Source organism: Thermobia domestica, chromosome 1, assembly GCF_964235325.1.
Source record: "Thermobia domestica chromosome 1, izTheDome1.hap1.1, whole genome shotgun sequence".
NCBI classification, from domain to species: Eukaryota; Metazoa; Arthropoda; class Insecta; order Zygentoma; family Lepismatidae; genus Thermobia; species Thermobia domestica.
Window position 1 is genome coordinate 62,474,883 of NC_137454.1, and position 24,303 is coordinate 62,499,185.

The following is a 24,303-nucleotide window of genomic DNA, read 5'->3' on the forward strand; positions in this document are numbered from 1 at the left end:
AGTGGTAAGTGATGTTTTTCGGTTATATTTATATCTGGGATGTCCCTCTAATGTGTCCAGCAGTAGTCGGTCAGCATTCTGGGATTCCCTTGTAGAAATTTGCTAATGGAATCCGTTGCCATGTTCATCGCTTACCGAGCCAAAGTTTTCTGGGGAAATATTTAAGTGAGAGTCTAAGAAGTGGATTTCTAAAGACATATTGCATCCCATAGCATGGTACGAATTCACAAGACCACTCACTATTTCATGAAGATTATGTGCCTTAGGTTTTCCAAGAAAAGAATGACCGATACCTACGAAGGCCTTATACCTTTGTCTTCCAGTGGATTCATCAGTTCTACATAATTGTCATCATCCAATGATGATGTGATTTGTAGTTCAATAAATATTCCTTCCTTCAGTTTTGCGTGGCTAACTTTGGGAGATTTAAATTTTAAATACACGATTGCAGGAGAATTTTTATGAAGAGCTTTCACAAAATTCTTTATAAAATCCAATTTAATATGTAGCGGTGGTAAGTACACTCGTTCTGAATTCACCAGTGGGTTGTAGGATACATTTTTGCTCCCAGGAGTAAGAGTTTCACATTTAGAACATTACTACGTATCGTAGTGAGCCTTTGTCTCTCTTCTGTTCTGTTCACGTAAGAAATTATGTTGCAAGCCAAATAGTAAAGCTATGAACTTTAAATCACCACAGATATTCCAGTTATTGAAATTTATCTAACAGCAATTTCATATTCTCATATGTCTCTTTCATGACAGCTGTAATGGGCCACAGGTATTGATGGTAATCATTGCCATTATGTAGAAGTACCACCTTGAAACTAATTTTCGAGGAATCCATGAACAAGCCATTCATGTGGCTGGTATTCATGTCCAACAGCCTTGAGAACTACACTATCATTATTACAAACTACTACATCATCTTCAGCCGAGAAATAATCTTTGAAATCACTATCGCGACTATGATACATGCATATCCCTGTATCTTTGTTAATAGATTTGAGTCTCGGCTTGTTCTTTAGACAACTCTAAATCCCGAACGAAATAATCGAGATTTCATTGAGTTAGTAGGTGGGATTCTGATGAAGTGTCGTCGCATATAGGATCAATTTTATCTTACCTTTCTTCCACAGTATGCACTGTGTCGAAGTCAGTCATCAATTAAGGTCACGAAATCTGGACACTTTGGCACAGGATACTCGTCATTATGTAAGACAGACCTCATTGCAATTTGGATATGTAATAAAATGTTTATTTTTTGATGTGATTCCTTTTATGTTTATTAAACAAACATACCAATCACTGGAATGGTCTTTTCATTCCCTCTAGATCATGGGAATTGCAAATAGCATATGATGTGTGCCATTATTCCATCTGTGAGAAATCTCACACATGACACACATTTATTTGAAGCCCACACTTTATCAAAAATACTAACTTTACAGCTGAAGAAAGCTCGCAATATTTTTTCTTTTTTACAACGCGTAAAATTTCGCATCTGAGATTTAAAGTTTAGTTCACCACAAATGTAGCAGAAATTGTCCAGCTGATTCAAACACTTTCTTGGCATTATCGAAGTTTTTTTCACGAGGAATGAGATAAAAAACACTCCACTTACACAAACAAAACCTCGCGGGCTCATTATACGATCAGCACTAGCTGCTTGCTAAATACGTCTGACTTCGATCTACATTTACAGAGTTCTCAACCCTTAAAGAAAAAGCCATCAGTTTATATATATATATTACTGTACAACAAGTTTTGGCGCCCGTTAAGGTGCGACAGGGGAAGAGGGGGATTACGCAATTGAAGATGTACAATTTCCACAGTATTTTACCAAAATTCAGTGACACTCCCACCTCCCTAAGGAATTGATGATAAACTACATACCAGGTGAAGGCTTTATCCCTCCAGAATAATCTGACACCTACATCATACTTCAACGTTAATAAACAGATGAGCTATGCCGTTCCAAACACATCCATGTTTCAAGAAAATACAGCCCACTTTGCGAAAAAGGGATTTAAAAAAAAAGTGTCACAACAAAACCTTGCCCGATGGAAAGATATTGATTACACTTTTGAATTGAGGAGGATGAACTGCATCAGGCTCAGCATTCACTTCTTTTGTGAAAAATATCATGTTGACCAGTGTAATTTACCGTTAGGGTACGTGATACTCTTCGCCTTCTGGCATCATCAGGTTTAAAAAGATTAGCTTTATAAAATAAGTGCTGTGAAACATATTAAGATTTTTTTTTTAAAGAAAAGTTCTTTTAATCTAAACCTTAAAATGATACTCGTGGGACCTGTTTCTGTAACAATCACAAGCTGTCTTATCTTACTACATGGAAACTAAAATTTGTTAGTGAATATGCCAATCAACTAATAATGTTTATAATCATTTTATAATATCCAAATATTCTCGTAGAAAATTCTTTTCTCAGTTTTTTTTAATATATTCCCATATATTATTGAAATACATGAAATCTTCCATAAGAAACTGGTCCATTCTTAAGTGTTAAATTATATGAAAATATAGTTTACCTCATCGTCTGGTATTGAATCGCTTTGACTGCTGGTCAGCATGGAACTGCAAGAATTTCTGTGGCTAGTAGGACTAGGTACTCCTAACCATGGAGGTGGTGACATTCCGTTGGATGTCATGTGGGCTGATGTTGAGTATGGAGAGAACAAAGGGGATGCATTTGTTATTTGCGAAGCTGGGCGGGAGCCGTACTTCAACAATTTGGCGGTCATCGAATCGGGACGAACAACCTAAAGCAAACAGGTAAATAAACGGATTTTATGAAAAGAATAAATTTAATGCGATCACTTTTGACAATATATGCTTTCAGAAATGATATAATGATCATTTTGCTAATTTCTGTCTGTTCAATTTTATTTGGTATTCATTAGGCACACAGTAGCAGTTTTTAGAGAGAATACTGTACAGAATATAGTTTGAGGAGAACGACAAAAATACGCTATTTTTTAAAAAAAAAAAATGTAACTTGACAGATATGTTTTCTTTCACCTATTCAGGCATTTGTTGCCATACACTTCCTTTATATTTTTCTAAGTAAAACCTCACATTTTTTTATTCTGTCGTTACCCAATAAACTGGGTGCTAAATGAGAAAAAGCAAGAAAAAAATGAAATAAAATTCTCCACGTTGGTGGGTTACTAAATGCATTTGTTAAACATGGGTTTTGATTATACAAGATAAATTCTGTACTTCTAATAACTCCTCGCCTGTATCAGCTTTATGCTCATTTATTAGTCATTAGTTGTATCTCCCTTCTGCGGGCGGTTGACGTTAATTATGAATGTTTGTTTCCTTTAAAAAAAAAAAAAAACTGTATGTTTAAACAATTGAATATTTAATCAAAATACTTAGGTGATATATGTAGATGGTCAAAAAGTAATATAATTAAAGCTATATATATCCATATATAGCCAATGTCCATATATATATCCCTAGGTATAACATATCCTTCGAGGAAACAACAATAGAAAGAAGTAAATTTTACGTTAGGCATTTTAACATTGGTGTACTCGTATTAGTATGCGAAATTACAAATCAGACAGAAAGTTCAATACAATGCAAAGCATTTAGAATATATTAAGTTTTCAACTTTTGAAAGGGTGAGTCTGTTTTTATTATTATGCATTTATTTGTAACTACCAATATACATTTTTACCTTATTATTGTAATACTCTCAAACATAGTTAGCATATAGGTATCCTAACTTTGAAAATACTTTATTATTTTATCTAAAACAGCTCTTAAATATCATAAATTAGACTAAACATGCCGACAACGATTAGGTTTCGATGAACATTTAATTTCTAAAGAAATAATATTAGTAGAAATCAATGCAATGGCATAATCTTTTACTTAAAGAATTTTCAGTTAAGTGGAATAGTTTTAAACATGGAGTATGTGAAAATTGTAACATTATATTCGTTGATTATGTAGCACCGAATGCACTGTTAAAATGGTTATGAAGAGATACGTTTGAGGAAGGATACTGTTTTTTTAATGTAATAAAGTAAAAAGTAAATGCAGAGAAAACTAAATATATGGAAGGTCACCGTGATCGCAATACTGCGAATTATGGATACGTTAAAATATCAAATGTTACATTCAAAAAAGTGGATACTTTCAAATATATAGGATCAACATTAACAGGCCAAAACCATATCCACGAACAAATTAAATGTCGACTGAAAGCAGTGAATTCGTGTTATTATTCAGTCCCAAATCTTTTGTCTTCGCGGATCCTGTCGAAGAATTTAAAGCTCAAAATATATACTACGATAATTATGCTGGTTGTACTGTACGGTAGGGAACATAGACGCTTACTTTAACAAAAGTACGCAGACTGAAAGTATTTGAATATAAAATCCTAAGGCGAATATTCGGACGTAAGACAGGCAGAAATATGGAATGGGAGGAACTTCATACCAAAGAACTGCATAATTTATATGGTTTACCTAACATTGTTACAGTCAATAAGTCTAGGAGACCCAGATGGGCAAGTCATGTAGTCAGAATGGGAGAAAGTAGAAACGTTTTCAAAGTTTTAACTGGAAACTCAATCGGAAAACGACCATTAGGAAGAACTAGGCGCAGATGGGAGAACAATCTTAAGATGAATCTCGCAGAAGTAGGAATACAAAGTAGAAATGATCGAGTTGGCTAAGGACACAAGTCGACGGAGAGCTTTTGTGAATTCCGCATTGAACCCCGGATTCCATAGGCCATAGAGTTAGTAATAAAGTAAATAGAGTGGAAATGTCCATAGATCTAATATTGCTTTTAACTAATTTGAATTATATTCACATGCTATTTTTAGTTAACTTGGAAGGGTGTGTGTATGTGTGTCTAAGAGAATTAGCGTGTGCGCACTTCTCTGGAGAATCATGGAACATGTTTAACGCATCGTTGGGTCTTGAAAACGGATGTGAAAGTCACTAATGGACGTAAACAAGGATGTAAAAGTCGCGCAATAAAAAAAAGGAAAAAGTTTACAAGAAAACTTTCTAAGAATCTAATGAAAAACAAATAAAGAGGAAATGGATTGGAAGGTAATAAAAGTGTATTATTTGTGATCATATCATAATTCCATCATTGACAGTCATTTTCCGCAAATTGACATAGGTAATTATAAGGTAGATGGATGGAAAATCATTAAACAGGATAGAGCTACAAAGTAACAGTATCATATTAATCAAGGTAACATTAAAACTTCTACCTGCATTACAGTCTTCACAAGTTTAGGTGTCTCCTGTTTGTTCCTAATAATAATTTCAGATCCTTCCTTTTCCCTTTGCCTCTCTCGAGCTGCATTCTGTCGCATTAGACGTCTGGAAAACAAGATAAATACTTCTAATCAAATTTGATAGCTTTAGATAGCTTTTTATTTCAATAGGCGCAAAGCTTGTTGGCACTTTTTTTTTCTTTTATCAGGAATCAGATCGAAATTTTCAATTAATAAAGAACAAACAGTAACAATGTGGTCTTCTACCACTTTTCTTCAATATATGTCTCAAAGAAGCAATGAAAGGATTCTTCGTATAATAATAATAATAATAATAATAATAATAATAATAATAATAATAATAATAATAATAATAAATAGTAAGAATTAATTACTTATTATAAAGGAATTTTGTGTCATTTGACACGTATTCTTAGCTTTTAATCCTCTTTGAAGTATTCTATCTTCTTAAAAAAAATGAACTAGTGTTGAAGGCCAAACTAGAAATTAGGAAGAAGCTTGAATATAATACAAACACTTTGAATGTATAAAGTTTTAGATTTCAAAGGGTGAGCTCATACACAGTATCTTAGCAACACGGATACTATCTATTCAAACTGAACGATATTTTTAACTCTTCACTAAATAAAAGTTCCCGATTTTCTAGTAATAAATTATAATTTATAGAGAAGAGTTTTTTCTTACATACCTTGCTTTCTTCCTTAATATCTCCTGAGCATCTGGATAATGTTTAATTGCTTCATTAAGATCTGCTTTATTAAGTACAAATAAGTTTGAAAATCCCTGGGATCTGCAACAAAGAACTTAAATCAATAAGTTATAATAATGTTTAATTAGAAAGTAAGAAGTTATGTATTACAACATAAACATATGGAATATTATTCTGGGGAAACTTATGTAACAGTATGATCGCAGCTAAGATTCAACAAAAATTTGTAAGTAGTCAGAATAACAGACTACGTACGAACTTTTCAAGTAACTACTTTGAAATAACTACTTTCAAATAACTGTTTTATTATTATGATATATAGGAAACAAATTCATCAGGGTATACGGAAATTATTCAATATTGTAAGACATGAAGGAACCTTTATTTTTATATAAAGAGCCTCAGAACTAATATTCAGGAGGGGACAGGATAACAAATATTGAACAGCATATATTTAATGCTATCACATGGAATTAGATCTAAGACTAGTATGTACATATTCAAAACACGTGAAAACCTGAGTTTTCTTTTCAACAATCACTTTTCACTATATGTAGTGTGTTTTTATGCATAACCGGAAATAAGTCGAACAGCTACGAATTTTCCTGGGCAATTAAGATAATAATTTCATGCCGAAACATATATCCCTTCTACTATGACTGCTATTGCGAGTACATTTGCTTCAAAAGAGAATTCTGTGGCTGGATTTTTCAACATGTCTGTACATATAACTAAACGAGTACAGTTAATGATACCTTTTAACCTGAAAATTTACGAGGTGGACACCAAAACTACATACCGTTCTGTTCTAAAGTCCACATTTTTTGTCATTTCAGGAAGGTAATTGCGGGTCGGAGTCTTCAATCCTTCATCCCTAAACAGTGCAGGTTTTGTTTACTAGATGCCAGCAGTTGTCACAGTGTCTGAACGAGTAAGACATGTTTCTGATACTGCCCGGAGACATGGAATTTTCGGTTGAAGAATAATGGGTAATTGTGAAATTCTTCATTGCAGCTGGACGTTGCGCAGACTATATTCATCGCCAATTGGAGAGTGTGTGCGGTGATAGTGCTCTTGCAGAAAACACTGTTAGGAAATAGGTGCGTGAGTTTAAAGCAGGGCGAATGAGTGTGAAACATGAGCAGAGCAGTATCAACTAACACTAACATTGCCCATTTGAAAACTTCATAAGCGTGTCACTGTGCAGGAGATTTGTGATACACCGTGGCTAACAATGGGAATAGTAGAATGAATAATTACATACGAGCTGGGCCTAAGGAAAGTTTCTTCTCGTGGGTTCCTGGAATGCTTAATGACGATCTAAACAGACGATCAAGTGTTGCAAATTTGACACGCTTCAGAAGAAAGGGACGCAATTTCGTGGAAAGTGTGACAATGGATAAATCATAGATTTCATTATTCAAGCCAGAAACAAAAAGGTACTCGATGCGGTAGAAACACATAGATTCCCACCCACCCACCAAAGAAAAAATTCGTTAGGTGGCATCCAATGAGAAGGTGCTTGTACGCTATCTTCTGGGATTCTGATATTTTCCTACCCTGTTCCGAAAGGTCATACAATTACGGGCATGTATTTTGGTACACTTTTGGATATAGAACTTTTGCCAAATTGACTGAGAACGACCACAAATAGCAAATTGCAATTTCATCCTTCATATGAACAATGCACCACCGCGGCATGCTAAACCTCATTCTTGGCTGACCATGGTATTGAACTTCTGCCATACCCACACTACTCATCAGATTTAGTCCCGAATGACTTTTGGTTGTTCCTAAACCTCATGGATGTCATTTTGCCAGAAGATTATCACTGTGAAGTGCTATTTTCCAGTATCTGAAACATACTCCCAAAGATGACTATGCCACATGTTACACAAAATGGACGGAGCGATGGCAACTGTGTATCAATAAAGAAGGAGAATTTGTTGAGAATAGACACAGGTCAGTTCCCTGTATTTCCTTGTTCTTGGAAATTAGAATGAAACGGCACGTACGTTTGGTGTGCACCTCGTACATACCTGACATCAGCAGTTCTTCGATTTCCTCCTCCCATGGCCAATAAACTGATTTCTCCAAATACAGAACCCTCGGTCAATGTTGCTAGAACTTCATTTCCATCATCACCAAGAACTTGGACTTGGCCCGTTTTCACAATATACATCTCCTTACCTACCTCACCCTAGAATAAAATGAGTAATATAGCTTGAAGCTATGCTAAGAGCTCCGCCATAAAGTTATTACGAGTAGTAACGCCATGTATCAAAGATTTACGATTCCAAATTCAACGTTGATTTTATTGAAAGACTAGCTTATTAAAGCAAAAGGCAATACATTTTATCTGCGTTTACATAGTGTATATAAATTTTAATAGTTTTTTTTTAAAAGTATGCGTTCTTCGAACCAACTCTTTTTTCCAAAACTTTGGTGAAAATCCATAGTAACAATGAAAATAAATAATCTCGACTATAAATCTCAGCATGTAATCATTTAAGAAAAAAAGTATTCAAATTATTTTAATAAGGTATACTTATGAATGCAAGCTAAGTGTAAATCCTGCAATATTTTATGTTGAATATTCCAGAAAATCTTTTAAAATAAATGAATGACTTAACATTTAATCGAAATTAACAGTGGCGGATTGTCAATTTCAGAGACCCACCTCAAAAATTCCCCCTTCACAGATTTTTCTGAGGCGATTTTTCTTTTCATGTTCTTTTAAAATACGGAATCTAACATAAATTACAGAATATGAACACAGGTGACAAGTTTCTTATAACTAGGACATACACATTATATATGTTATATCATATAGGTCTTCATAGTTAAGTATGAATATGGTTTGAACTGCGTTAGGATTTAAAAAAAAAAAAAAATGATAACGATCTGCACGATTTACTAAAATACTTTTTCCTATTTTTTTTTTTTTTTTTTTTTTTTTTTTTTTTTTGGAAAAATGATGAGTCAATTCACACGTGAGTATATTTCTTTTCGTAATCTAGACATTAAATGAATGTACTTTTGCCAGTATATATATATATATATGCCAGTATGTATATATATATAGTTCTCAAGGATATTTTGTTTATATTCGCAAATATAAGAAAGATTTCTAAGCTTAAACTTGTTTCTGTTTACGAGAATCTAAATACGTGATATTAGTGGAAATTGTTTACTAGCTAATAACGTATGTGGAGATACTGAGTTCTGATTAAACGTAAACTCAAAATTTAGCCCTTCAATCTCTTGATCAAGACCTCTTTGCCTCGTGTCTCGGCCCAATCGGTTGCAGAAACTGCGTGGGTAATAGTTCTGCCATTGCAAGTTTATCAGATTTAAGGGACCTCTTCATAAATTACTCATTATCTTTCTTCACAGATCAACAAGTCATTCATTTTAATTTATAACATGTACTGTGTAATTCATTCATTATATATTCAGATGATAAATTAATATTGAAAGATAATTTTAAAAATCTTTCATATTCGCAGAAATATTCTTTCATTCAATGATTAGTATAAAGCAGATACTATTTATTACTACTTTATCAACTATTTGATGTTGCTAATTGATCTATAAGAAAATCATATTTTGAATTCTTGATATTTATTATGGATTATTAAATTATGGATTATTAAATTACAATGATTGAATTCGAGAAACCAAATGTAACTTAAAAATAAGAAGCACAGTGGAGTCGCGTTAATCCGAACTAATTGGGACCGAACCCTATTCGGATTATGTGATTGTTCGGATTAGCCGGAATAACAGTAAAATCGCGTTTTGAAGCGGATGAACGGCTCTATTGTGAAGTAATACATAGTGTGTAGTATTTCAAAACATGTTTTCTGACTACAGTATATGTACTGTATTGAAAAATGTTTAAAATGTTGGAAAAACTTGACGTCTTTTTTTTTTTTTTTTTTTTTCACGTACAGTTTGTACAGTAGTTTATGAGACAATAGTGAAACTACAAGTCGTCCAATAGACTCTTCACTGCGATAAAAGACAATAACTGAGTTCATGTCTTCTAACAAGTAATACTAGTAGGGTACTATGGAACTATGTTAGAAACTAGTACAATACCAGTACTGTATACTACCACTATTCTACGTTCAGTTTTATTTTACAGTACAATACTATTTTACTATATTACTGCATTTCACTCATACTAAACTTATACGTTTGAATATTGTAAAGTACGTACACTGTATTCTATTTCAAACTTTGTGTAATTGTTGTAATGTGGCTTAAGGCTTAAATACAGGTATTAAAGAAAAAAAACGGTATTTAACCAAAGTTTGCTTTGTTTTCTACGAAAATATGCACCCATTTTTATCCTTTTAGTTATTAATTTCCTAAAACTGCGTATTTTCGCCAAAAAAAAAAAAAAAAAAATCCTCCCGAACCTGTTCGGATTAACCGCATGTTCTGATTAACGTGTTCGGATTATCGGGACTCCACTGTACTAAACCAAGTAAAATAATATTTTTATTTTAATCATCATTCATAAATAGATACAATTTTTGCATTAAATGTATTCACTTTAACGACGTTAATTTTATGATTCGAACAAGCTCAAACTTAAAAACCACTCTTATATTGGCGAAAATAAACCAAATATCCTTGAAAACTATATATAATTTGCTACTAAGCATGATAATATACTCTAATTTAAAATCTAGATTACCCAAAAAAGAAAGTGTGAAGATTATAAAACTTTCTCAAGTGCATTCGACAAAAGAAAAGAAGGAAAGACCATTTGCTTCATACCAATAATACGTAATTGTTAAATTATTTTCTTTCTACTTTAAGTAACATAATTTACGACACTTGTTTTTTCTTTACAATCCACGTTCTTCTATTTTTATTATAATAAAACAGGTATTTACCTGAAACAACAAATTCTATAGCAAACTAATCAAAATATGGTTAAATAAAGCATATTTTCATAATACACTAAGTTCTAATTGTCACTAATCAAAAATATAGCATGAACATTCACATTATACTTTACTTATCTCTCAGCTCTACCATGTCCTGAAAGATTCTACCCCTACAATCATTAATTATATTTTATGAAATTCTTGTCAAGCAATTGAGTTACATAGAACTTACTTTCCGGCAGATGTAGTCACCCGGTAGATATAAAACTGGTCGGAGTTTTAGCACCAGGTCCCTCAGCAACGTCTGATCACAGTCATGGAAAAGTTGCACCTTACTTAATGTTTGGATATGAACATTAATAGCTACATCTGTCTTCATTTTCCTAGGCAGTGTGTCCAAAATTTTCTTCTCGTCTGAAAAGTAAATGTTCAATAATTACATATGCACTTAAGTAGGAAAAGTCGTGGGATAACGGTAGGGAACTAGTTTCGTCGAGGTAACATGGTGGAAAACTGGTCAAATGGCGCAAAGCATCAGTAAGACTTGTGAGTCAGTGAAAAGTCGTGTATTGTGGTGATGGCAAACCGACGGGAATTATGGCGTTTGAGCGCGGGAGATATTAGTTGGTACTAGACTAATGGGGCATAGGATTTTGTAGGTCATTCGGTAGGTTTCGCACCACAGTGTCAAGGGTGGACCGTAAGTACCTCATTGAGGCATTACAACCATCAGAGACAACACAGTGGTCGCCAGCATGTGTTAAATGAGCGCGACTAGCGATAACTAGGCTGACTCGTCCGGGCAAATAGATAAGCAATACATGCGTGAACTGACAACATGAATCAATACAGAACGTCCCAGCAACGTGCCTCAGACGTCAGAACAGCGCAAGTTTGTCTTCATTGAGTATCACAGCCGCTGACCTACATGAGAGCCGCTACTAACCACTGGCCGTCAGCAACGCGACTCACGGGGGCTCGGAAACCCGTGGCCTTACATGATTGGCAACGTGTAGCGTGGTCAGATGTGTCACATTCCAGTTAGTTCGCGGATCCGAGTAAGGCACACACCCCATGACTCCATGGCCCAAAGTTTTCAGCTGGTGGTAGCTCTGTATTGGTCTGTGACGTATTTACATGGCACGGTTTGGGTCCTCTGTTCCATTTGAACCGGACATCGACTGATCATCGTAATGTTCGGCAGCTTGGTGACTATACAGCCCATTATTTTCTTGTACTCTGACAACAATGGGATTTACCAGGATGATAATGCTCCATGGTACCGGGCAGTAATCGTGCACAAGTGGAACATTCTGGAAATTTCCAACGCATGATTTGGCCCTCATATCTACGGACATGAACCTTATCAAGCACAACGGGCCATTCGTGTCCACTTGCAACAATCACTGAATTGTACACAGGAATCGAGGTTCCTTGGCCGCACGTCCCTCCAGCAGGCTACCGGCGACTTGTTGCGTCTCTATTACGCTACGTCGAGTTGCTGAGGAGCTCCTACACGTTATTCGGTAGATATCCCATGTCTTTTGGCACTTATATACATATATATATATATATCCCTTAAACTTTGGAACAGACTCCCAAAGTTTATATAATATATTCTCCATATAATTCGGATTGTGGAATTTGCAGATTTAGATACTAAGCACAGAATACATAATGCACAGGATTCCTTGTATTTTTGTGGAAATCATAGCAACAGTTTTGTAATTGTTATGAACCCTTGTACTAACTCTATTTATTAGGGAACCTGGAGGTTAGATGCTGCATTCATAAAAGTTCTGCCCTTAGTCAATTGAATCTAGTTTCTAGTTTGCATTCCTATTATTACGAGGTTCATCTCAATATTGTCCTCCCATCTGCTCCTAGGTCTTTCTAATGGTCTTTTTTTCGATTGAGGTTCCAGTTAAAATTTTGAAATCGTTTCTACTTTCTTCCATTCTGACTTCATGACACGCCTACCTGAATCTCTTAGACTTAATGACCCTAATAATGTTAAGTAAGCGGTTAAACTATGCAGTTCCCCGTTATGAAGTTTCTGCCCAACCGTTTTGGGTGCAAATATTCACCTTAGAATTTTATTTTCAAATACTTTGTCTGCGTTCTTAAAGCAAATGATGATCATGTTTCCCAACCGCACAGTACAACAGACGTAATTAGCGTTTTGTATGTCTTAAGCTTCAAATTCTTTGATAGGATCCACGAAGACAAAAGATTTGGAACTGATAATAACATGAATTCTCTTCTTTCAGTTGACATTTAATTTCTTCGTGGATATGGTTTAGATCTGTTAATGTTTATTGTAGACCTAGTGCTGAAAAAAATATCCTCTTGTCTACCTTTGCATTACACATTTTAGGACAATAATATCGTACCACTGACCCTTAAGAGTAATAAAAGAGTATATTATTAACAACTCATTTAATTGGTGATGATATTCGTTGGTGAACGAAAAACTCTGTTCCTGGTTGGTCATTTTTATTTCCTCCTCCTCCCAAAAAGTAAAATTTCCGGTCTGCACCGCTCCCTTTTCTTCCCTCCTAACTTCCTTAACTCCTACGAGGTCCATCCTTTATTTCTTTAACTCACTTGTTACGGATTTTAATGTGCTTGCTCTATAGTGATTTCTTATATTCCATGTTCCAAATCTCATGTCTATTTTACTTTGATGATGTCGTGCCAAGTTATCAATCCTGGCCCGAGGTTTCTGTGAATGTTTGCGACCGATTGTCTTTTCTACAGGATGAGGTTGTTAGCCTCACAACAAACACCCGAATTGGAGGACCATCCCTTGTAGTCTATCCACGATTGCATATTCAATATATTCGTAGCCACCTGTATATTTAGAGCCCTTCTCCTCGATCCGTAATTTCAGGATGCGTCATGTCGTGGTAACAGAAACCCATGTTATACGATGCTCCCTTAAAAACGCATAATTTAAGTTAGGTTGAATCAGCTGTAAATTTAAACCAATCGTACCAATAAACTATATTTAAAAAAACACTATTGATATTTTACAATAATCATTAAATGGAAGAGGATAGTACATAATGAAAGTAAACATTGGGATTGTATTTTATAATAGTGAATTATCGTATAAAACGTAATCAAATAAGACCTAACTTACAACAAATTGGAAATATAATTTTATTTCTAGGTAGTTGCATGATGTTATTTTCTGAACGTTATTCGAATATACTCCTAACATTTTCTTCTTTAATAAGGAGGTCTGAGTATGCATGTGACAAATGTAATAAGAAAACAATGGGATGTTGAAAGTAATATAGATTTAATGAGCATGACATAAGTATCCGAAATTTCTTTAAATGTATTCAACACCCATTTTTGTTATTAGAGATACATCAACTTCCAGAAATTTTTTGTGTAGTATTGTTCAACTTTTCTTTTTCCATGTGCATACACTTTCTTCTTTAAATGAAAACTCAAAATCATTCTGGTTTCATGAATGTTTCATATTTTTTAAAAAGTGTCTTTGTTATATTTTTGTACTAAGACCATTAATACTAAAATAATTCATTTCTAATATAATTTTACTGCTTCTTTCTGTGAATTAGATCTGGTTTCTTTTGATGTTAGAGATATGTGGATTATCGTGTACTTTTTTCATAGTCTTTTATCTATTATTTTCAGCTTAAATAAGAAAATTAATTAATTAAATAAAGACAAATTATAATGTCTTCAGAAGTATTGAAATATTGTATACATAAGAAATGTCACTTTTGTAATTTTACAAACCTCACAGAAGACGCTAAAAATAACTCTTTATAAAATATGATATTACATTTTATTTTATTGTAACTATATTCTAAGTGAAACAAAAAAGTTCTGTATGTAAAAGATGTATGTATTTTATGTGATGTATTTTGCTGATTGTGATGTATTTTAAAGTACGAAAGTCTGAATACATACCAAGAGTATTTTGCTGCTCCCATGTGAAGGTAAACCAAAGCTTTATTCTTTCTTGTAATTCTTTCGGTAAGTTAAGTCTTCTCATGTATTGAAGTGTCTGATCTAGTCTCTTCCTATACTCTGTCTGCTGGCGTGTTGCCGTGGCAACAATATCCCGTATCTGGAATTCATAATTATATATGTTAAAGTATTCATTTTATACGCTATTATCTATAAATAAAGAAATACATTTCATGTACTAGTGTATTTTTATTTAAATCCTAATAATTTCGATGTTTATTTCAGCAATATAGAATCTTTTTTCTGAGGATGTAATTCTTGAGTGTTTAAATCGAGTCTTTACATATTGGTTTCCTCAATTGGTTGACAAACACAACTTCATTATTTGCAACAGTTTTCGAGTGTATTTTAATTTGATAATTTTAGTTATAGATCGCAACAGTCTTCGAGTGTATTTTAATTTGATAATTTAAGTTACAGTATTTCAGCAGTGTTTTTAAGAAATTGTATTTGTCAACTAATGGAGAAAATCAACATGTGAAAATTCGATTTAACAGGTTACGTCCTCAGAAGATGATGCCAGGTTGCTAAAATAGACATCGAAAGAAATTATTAGGATTTAAATCAGGCATGTGCAAGTTGGAACACGTGGTGGGACAATCACAAAGGACTTTTACTGGCGCCGATTGCCGTACGAGACAATGTATAAAATTTTCACAAGAATTGAATACCTATATTCAATAGAGAAGCTCATTCTCGTACACTAACATCACAGGAACGTTAAAACTGTGTTGTCGGTTACCAAAAATATTTACTTACTAAAGAAAAATATAAAAAAATCTTACTTATGACGAGTTTTGAAGCACAAAGTTCAGTGGGAAGGGATAGTGCTGAAGAGAAATACTAGCTTCTGGATTATTTTCTCATGTTGTAAGTCTCACTGTGTGTTGAAGGGTTGCAGTTTCAACTCAGTTTTAAATATTAGGTGAGATATACAGTTTAAATAGGATCTAATGGGTCAGATGGGCCGGATAAAAGGAATTAATGGTCCCGCTGTTGCACATGGCTGATTTAAATAAAAAGCAACATACGCTAGATACGTGCAATTTATTTTCTTATTTATAATTTTAGATATATATATATATATGTTTGTTTATTTTTTAAAGAATAGTATAATACTAAAAATAAGAATTTCGACAAACGTGTTTTCCTTATTCTGCTGAATGATTTCTTTCTAAGATTTTATTTATTTATTATTTTTGTAGTTTTCAGTTGCGTTCCCGGAATTTTGTGTAAAGGTATAACAATATAATAATGACGACGATACCATAACGATATAACATTCAAATGATACAATGAGTTATCCGACATTCTAAATAAAACATAAATATTAAGAGTTTATCATATTTTTCACAAATGTTGCAATATATTTGTACGTGTTAACTTACAGTTAAAAGATAAGAAAGTGGATTATGTAATAGTTTGAGTTTGTAATTGTTTATCATATTTTTCACAAATGTTGTAATATATTTGTACGTGTTAACTCACAGTTAAAAGATAAGAAAGTGGATTATGTAATAGTTTGAGTTTGTAATTGTTATTCTTTAGTGTGAAAAACAAATGTATTTCTTTTCCAAATATTATATATATTCTCTCACATAATTATTAATCGTGCAAACGATTCATTTTGTTCAGTTACAATAAGCGGGTTAATTTTGCTGTTATCATAGTCCATTATATATGCTGTACTTAATAAATATTCATGTTACTTTCACCTGTCCAATCAGTAGAGCGAACACAAATACTCCCATCAGCCAACTCCATGTCATGAACAAATACTCAAGCTCATTCTCAGGTTTTGGATTCTTCCCGATTGAAGTAGCTGTCTTTGTAGCAAAGTAAAAGCACCGGATGTACCTGAAATGTAATAAGTTCGCATATAAATGTTTACTTATTTGAAGTTCTATTATTTTCGTAAGATAAGCTTCTTAGATTGTTCCATTGGCTCTCTTAGTTGAAAAATATTTTATTCACTAGATTTTACAGAAATATCTGCCTAAAACTGATTTATAGATATAGCTATAAAGGAGGCCTGGGAATCATTTATGTACGGTTCTACCCATCAATTTATTATTGTCACGTATTAGAAGTTCTATTATTTTCGTAAGATAAGCTACTAATATTTTTCTATTGGTTTAGTTCCTTCGTTGATAAATATTTTAGATTCTCAGTTGCAGTCTAGATGAGTTTATATTTGTAATCAATGTAAATGCCGTATATCACACTTTGAATAGATACAATGGAACGTTTTACTAATTAGTTACTTTCCTGAAATGTTCATTTACCTAAGCTTGTTGTTCAGTTACCATTTTAATCCAAGGAAGTAACAACTGAAATTTTTCTTGCAAAGGCCAAAATCAATGAGGGAAGTAAGTAACTCAATAATACTCATATATAATATATATACTTCGTAATAATACTCATATATAATGAATATAATGTCTAAAGCACACACACTTCACTTATTTGTTTAGGATGGCTATAATGTACTATAAGTTAATAGAGAAGTAGAATAATCAATTAAATATTTTAATTCTGTATGATAATATACCTACGCGTTGCCTTTCCCGTTGAAAACCCATCCATTACTTCCAAGTCCTTCCCAAGCAGAAAACCAATAATAAGCGCAGGCGTTGATATGCACCAAGTATAACATGTAAGTTAACGTCCGAGCTACTCGAACGACATGTGGAGAAGCCAGTACACTGTCAAATCGATGGTAGAACTCCCAAAATGTCTCAATCTGAAAATTTAAACGAAAATATGTAACTTTTAGACTTAAGAAAAGACACTTTTTCTTTCAAAACACTCCTGTGCTAATTTTTTCATTCATTTTACAAGGTTCAATGTTTAGATAGTTAAACCCTGTTCTGATTGCCCTCATAATTTATTTTTATTGATATGGATTGTCAATATTAATTTTCTATTGATCATGATAATGACACTAGAATACAATAGGATCTAAATCCATACAGGAATTTCTTATTGGTATTCGACATCATCTTTAATGAGATACGATAACTTGGAAATATCATATAAATTTTACTCCTATTAAGAATATATAATTTTTATATGGAATCATTGATTTTAGATTTGACATAAAATAATGCGTTTCTTTTTACTCCGTTATTTCCTGTGTATTATGTTTTCAATTACAAGTTCTGTGTAACATTTGCTTAATTTTGTACATTATACAACTATCAAAATATTCAAAATATATTTTATTTATTGTGAAGGAAACTTTACATTACATTGATTAAGAAATGAAGTATTTTTTTTTTACTTTTGTGTACAGTGTAATTGTTCTTAAACTCCGCCATTGCCGGTCCCAAGCCCGGATGAGAAAGGAGGAGGGTTGGGCATTAATTCCCTGTAAAACAAGAAGTCTGCAGACCAACAGTCAGACAAAGGTGAGCGTGAGCACCTAAAGAAGGCAACCCCTTCATCACGATAGGATACTACGGGCTGAAAACTCGTATGTCCGAAATCGTCAACCATCAAAAGAACAGGGAAACAGAGAGCCGGTTTGGATGATCTGATAACAACAAGGCGAGGATTAGGATATATGAGAATTGGAACCTGGAATGTTCGAGGATTAACAGGAAAAGAACAAGAACTAACAGCAGAACCAAAGGAGCTAAACATGAAAATTATAGGAATAACCGAAACCAAAAAGAAAGGACAAGGTATAGAAAACATAGGGAATGGGTATACTTTATTTTACTCAGGAGTATCAAAATTCGAAAGAGCAAGAAGAGGAGTAGGTTGTATAGTACAACAGGACATTATAAACAGAATACAAGACTGGGAGTTTGTGAACGAAAACACAATGACACTCACAATCTTATTAGATCAGGAAGAAGATAGACGAGAAAAAATAGTTATAGGGTACGGACCAAGTGAAGATGCTCCAGTAGAACAGAAAGAAGTATTTTGGGACACATTACAACAAACAATAGACAACAGCAAGCTATCAACAATAGTAATTGGAGATTTGAATGGAAGAGTTGGGAGAAACTATAAGAACTATAATGGGCTACTAGGGCAATAACAATAGGTGAAACAATACAAAACGACAACGGAACAAGAATCCTCGAGCTTCGCATCGGAAACAACCTTGTAATAACCAATACAAAATTTAAACACAAAAATATCCATCTATATACAAGAGAAGAACCATCAAAGAAAGAGAAGTCTATAATAGATTACATATTAGTGCCTAGAGAAAAATGGAAAGAAATCAAGGATGTAAGAGTTATGAGAGGACCAGAAATAGGGAGCGATCATTATCTTTTAGCAATGGAATTAATAGTTACTAGAGAATAAACAAGAAAACCAGCCATTAGAAACAGGAAAGTTACAGAGAAAATAAAGATTAAGAAATTGGCAGCAGAAGACTCTAGAAGAGCATACACACAAGAAACAGAAGAGGTATTCGAAAGGTTACTACAAAAAGAAGAAATAGAGGACGTAGAAGAATTTTGGGAGCAATTTAAAACAACAATCATAAAGAAAGCAGTGCAGGTATGCGGGAAATCCAAAATTGGGGGATGGCAAATTAAAAGAACAGCATGGTGGAATGGAGAAATTCAAAAGGAAGTCAGAGAAAAGAAGAAAAGATGGAAAAATTATCTATCAACGAAAACGGATAACGACTATGAGAGATACAAAGAACAGAGAAAAAAGGTTAAGGATCTAGTAATAAAAAGTAAAAAGGAAGCTTGGGAAGACTTCAGGAAAAGATTGCAGGAGAATTATCAAGGAAACGTAAAGTTATTCTATGGTACACTAAAATCAATGAGAAAAGAACAAAAAGAGCCAATAATTAAAAGAATATGATAAAGAAGGGAATATATTGGTTAAGGAAGATGAGATAATAAAAAGATGGGGAGAATACTTCGAAGAAACACTGAAAGAGAAGGAGGAACCAATACAAGAGAGAAATAGGAGAGTCGAAAATATAAGGCAAAAGTTAAGGAAATATGCGCATAGAGGAACCGAAAAACAGTCACAAGAAGACGACAGACACAAAATAGAAAAGACGGAAAATAACATCCAACAGGAAGAATTGGAAAGGGCAATAAAGAAAATGAAAGCCGGAAGAGCATCAGGACATGATGGAATTGCTCCAGAAATGATAAAGCATCTAGGTACGTTTGGAAGAAAAATGCTGTTGAATTTATTTAACTTGATTTGGAAGAAGGAACAAGTACCCAGTGATTGGGAAATCGCAGTGATAGTAACCATTTATAAGAAAGGTGACAACAAAGACTGCAATAACTATAGAGGGATTTCGCTCCTGAGTACAGTAGCTAAAATCTTTGCAAGGATTCTTGATGAAAAACTAAGGAAGGAAATCGAACCGCAATTGGAAGATTCTCAAAGTGGATTTAGACCAAACAGAAGCACACAAGAACAAATATTTTCGCTGAAACAAATCATAGAAAAAGGAATAAATCAAAATAAAGAAATACATTTTTGCTTCATAGATCTAACGAAAGCATTTGATACCGTCAGAAGAGAAGAAATATGGAAAAGCCTCAAAAACAGGAATGTAAATAGTAAGTTAGCAAATGTAATTCAGTGTTATTATAGACAAACAAGGAACTACGTCAGGACATGTAATGAAACATCAAAAGAATTTTACACTACATCAGGAGTAAGACAAGGCTGTGTACTCAGCCCTATTTTGTTCAACCTTGTACTAGATGACGTTATGAAGGAATGCCGCAAGAACAACAAATGGTATGAAGTAGGTTTCTGGAAAATGAAACCAATAAAAATCGCAGAATTAGCATTTACAGACGATGTAGTCCTAATAGCCAAATCAGAAGAAAATTTGAATTTTAACTTAAAGTTGTGGGAAGAGCACTTGAAAAAGAGAAATATAAAAATAAACATAGGCAAAACAAAATCGATGATAATTTCTAAAGAAGACAAAAAGCACCACATCAAAATCAGAAATGAAACAATAGAACAAGTGGATAACTTCAAATACCTCGGAACCTGGATAAATAAAGAAGGAAAACTAGACACAGAAATCTCTAACAGAGTAGCAGCTGCAGGAAGATGTTTTAATGGGTTAAAGTCACAGCTCCTGAACAGAAAGGAAGTAACAAAAAGAACAAAAACAACAGTATTCAAACGATATATAAGCCAATATTAACATATTCTTGTGAGTCTTGGACCTTGAGTACAAACCAACAAAAGAAACTACAAGCAACGGAAATGAGATTTCTGCGAAAAATAGAGGGTAAAACTAGAAGAGACAAGATAAGAAATGTAAAAATAAGAGAAATGCTTAAAATAGCTCCATTGGAAGATGAAATACAGAAGATAAAGTTGAGATGGTTTGGTCATTTAACGAGAATGGATGAAAAGAGAATAGTGAAACAAGTATACGAGGCAAAAGTTGTAGGAAAGAAACCAAAAGGAAGACCGAGGAAAACATGGCTGGAAGATATTCGAGAAATCGCAAAGAACAAGAAGGTTCCATGGAAGACGGTGCAGACAACAGCACGAAACAGAGACGATTGGAAACCCCTCTACACTGGAAGGTAGAAGAGGACGGCTTAAGTAAGTAAGTAAATAATTGTTCTTAACATTTAAGGTGTTGAGCTCTTGTACCGAAATCATGAACCATATTATTTATTTTTAAAGATATTCTTGGATACATTTTTCACAATATTATTTTACTAACCTTTAACAATCTTGGAAAGCGAAATAGAGGTTTAACCTCTCCGTATTTCAGGTACATTAAGTCTAGAGGTAGAAGAGATAACAGGTCCATCTGTGGAAAAATACATAAACATGAAGTCAGTTTACAAATATATATATATATATATAGATAGATAGATAGATAGATAGATATAGATATAGATATAGATAGATAGAGAGAGATTATAAATAGATAGATATCAGTAGTATAAACTATGATTTGTATTATGTCATGCTAAAAAGCTCACGTAAAGAAATCTTAAGGATATCTTGATGGTAGATATTGGAAGAAGTGATTAATACATTTTTGCTTTTTATTATATTTTGCTTTCCTTTTTTATTTTACTTAATTTCAATACTGTTATTTGTTTATACTATTATGCAGAAAGGACAGTATTAAGTTATTATTATGTGAAATAAGAAGAGATAATGTTGATCTGAAGTTTTTTAATATATATAATCAAAACAATATTGTTTTTTTTTTTTTTTTTTTTTTTAGTTTTTATGATACTAAACAAAAGTGGAAATTGTATGTCATCTATAAAATAAATTTCACTTGAAAAATTTTCTTGGAACAGGTAAAATGTAGGATCATTAAAGTTTGAATCAGGATCTACTAATTGCTTCATGCAATTCATTTCCACTTTTACAATTCAAAAATACTATTATAAATTACGATGGTGTTGTGAAGTATGTTTATTATACTAATTTAATGCAAACCATACTACATTAAGATCCAAATTATATTCATATTTTTATCTATTTCTTTCATCGGATTCTTAAATTTCAGTTGATAATAATAATAATCAGATAATTTATTATTATATTCAATTTGATAAATACCTTGAATTGCACCTTCTTGAAGTATGTTTTCCTGGTTTCTACTATATCTTGCACCCAGAAACCATTTGCCAGGAACATAACTCTTGGTTTAAATATAAGTATATCAAGAAGATAAATAGCATCTGAAGTGTAGTCTAAAGCCATCCATATCAGGACATTGTCAGGTGTTTGGTACGGAAATACGGTCCTTAGAGGGATAACCCAGCAATTATACATGTAACAAATTGTTACAATGAACAGCCAAGTAATGTACAAATAACCTGTGGAACAAAATTAGAGATTTCTGCGCTAAAAAATTAAGGTAATCATAGTATCAGAATGGTGTTTAGGAAGCAGCAGAACAGGGAAAGCTTTTGAATTTGTTCAAATACAAATGAAAGAAATTATATATTTATTACATGCTTCCCTTTTGAGACAAATCTCAATAATTATATGTATTATAAGAAAAAATGCATATTTCTATATTTTGAATAAATTAATTTAGATATCCCATATCGCCAAATTACATTTTAATTTATTGCCAATGTATAAAATGTACCATTCGTTCTAGTTCTATTCTAATTTAGATATTGACATTTACGAGATAGGTTGATAAGTTCTCAGCCTACCCAGGTTCAAACAAAAGCTAGATATAAAAGTTATATACGTTTATGAGGATTATAATTTGTGAAGGTACTGTGTAAAATTTGGTTTGACTAACTCAATTTTAAATTTGTTTTTTCAGTTCCAAAGTAGGGATGTCAACCCACGTCCCAGAAATGAGTAAATTTAAATACCGTGCATTCATCAAGACCTCTTCCTAAAGAGACTCTCGCCAAAAGAGATCCACAACGACCTTATCACGACATTGGGGGACAAGGCACCATCATATGCCACTGTGAAGAAATGGGCAGCGAACTTCAAACGTGTTCGTTTGGTCTGAACGATGATCCAAGGTGTGGCAGACCAATTTCAGTGACCTCTCCCGAGATGATTGACGCCATTCACCGGATGATTCTCGACAATCGCCGAATCCAGCTCAAACAGATGGAGGACACATTGGGGATTAGTCATGAACGGGTGTGGAAAGATATCCATGAAGACTTGGGTATGAGGAAGGTCGCGGCAAAATTGATTCCATAGCGGTTCTCCACGTCCGAAAAAGACTAGGACACAGCGCTCCTCTGATAAGGTCCTTGCTACGGTCTTCTGGGATTGTGAAGGAATTCTATTGCTGGATTACCTTAAATCGGATGAAACTAGCAATACAACTTATTATACATCTCTTCTGGACAAACTGAAAGCAGCACTAAAGGAGAAGAGACATGGAAAGCTGTCAAAAGGGGTAATCTTCCTCCAGGACAATTCCCCCTCACACAAGGCACGTCTGACATTGCAAAAATTGGAGGACCTACGGTTTCAAACACAAGAACATCCACCTTATTCGCCTGATTTGGCTCCATTCGCCTGATTTATCTCTTTCCTAACTTGAAAATGTTTTTACAGGGAACGCATTTCAATGGCGCCGATGACGTCATTTCTCATACAGAGGCCTGGTTTGCAGAGCATTCATCCGACTTCTATTTGTCTGGCCTGCAAGCACTGCAGCAGCGATGTGAAAAGTGCCATGCACTACAAGGGGAATATGTTGAATAAAAACACCAAGCTTCGCTTCCTATCTACTTGTTTTCTTGATGAGGCTGAGAACTAATCAACCTATCTCGTATAATTAAAATTGCGTACTTTGCAATTTTGGTACGAAAGCTTGTATATTATGACTTACTTCAGCTTAAGTCTAAAATATTCAGTCTTGTAAGAACGTACGAATAGCTGTAATATCTACCTGACAGT

The 24,303-nt window shown here is 33.6% G+C and overlaps 1 protein-coding gene across 1 annotated transcript in view; it reads right to left on the reverse strand.

Annotated features, from left to right (window-relative positions):
- The window catches only part of LOC145685414 (cyclic nucleotide-gated channel beta-3-like), a 43,636-nt gene that overhangs the window by 1,182 nt on the left and 18,151 nt on the right, over positions 1–24,303 (reverse strand). The window contains exons 7-16 of the mRNA XM_081757808.1: positions 22,474–22,733; positions 21,614–21,703; positions 17,469–17,656; positions 16,629–16,770; positions 14,854–15,013; positions 11,138–11,319; positions 8,041–8,201; positions 5,981–6,082; positions 5,266–5,377; positions 2,552–2,782 (exon numbers count right to left, since the gene is read on the reverse strand). Of these exons, the coding sequence (XP_081613934.1) occupies positions 2,552–2,782; positions 5,266–5,377; positions 5,981–6,082; positions 8,041–8,201; positions 11,138–11,319; positions 14,854–15,013; positions 16,629–16,770; positions 17,469–17,656; positions 21,614–21,703; positions 22,474–22,733 (1,628 nt within the window). The remainder of the gene's footprint in view (positions 1–2,551; positions 2,783–5,265; positions 5,378–5,980; positions 6,083–8,040; positions 8,202–11,137; positions 11,320–14,853; positions 15,014–16,628; positions 16,771–17,468; positions 17,657–21,613; positions 21,704–22,473; positions 22,734–24,303) is intronic.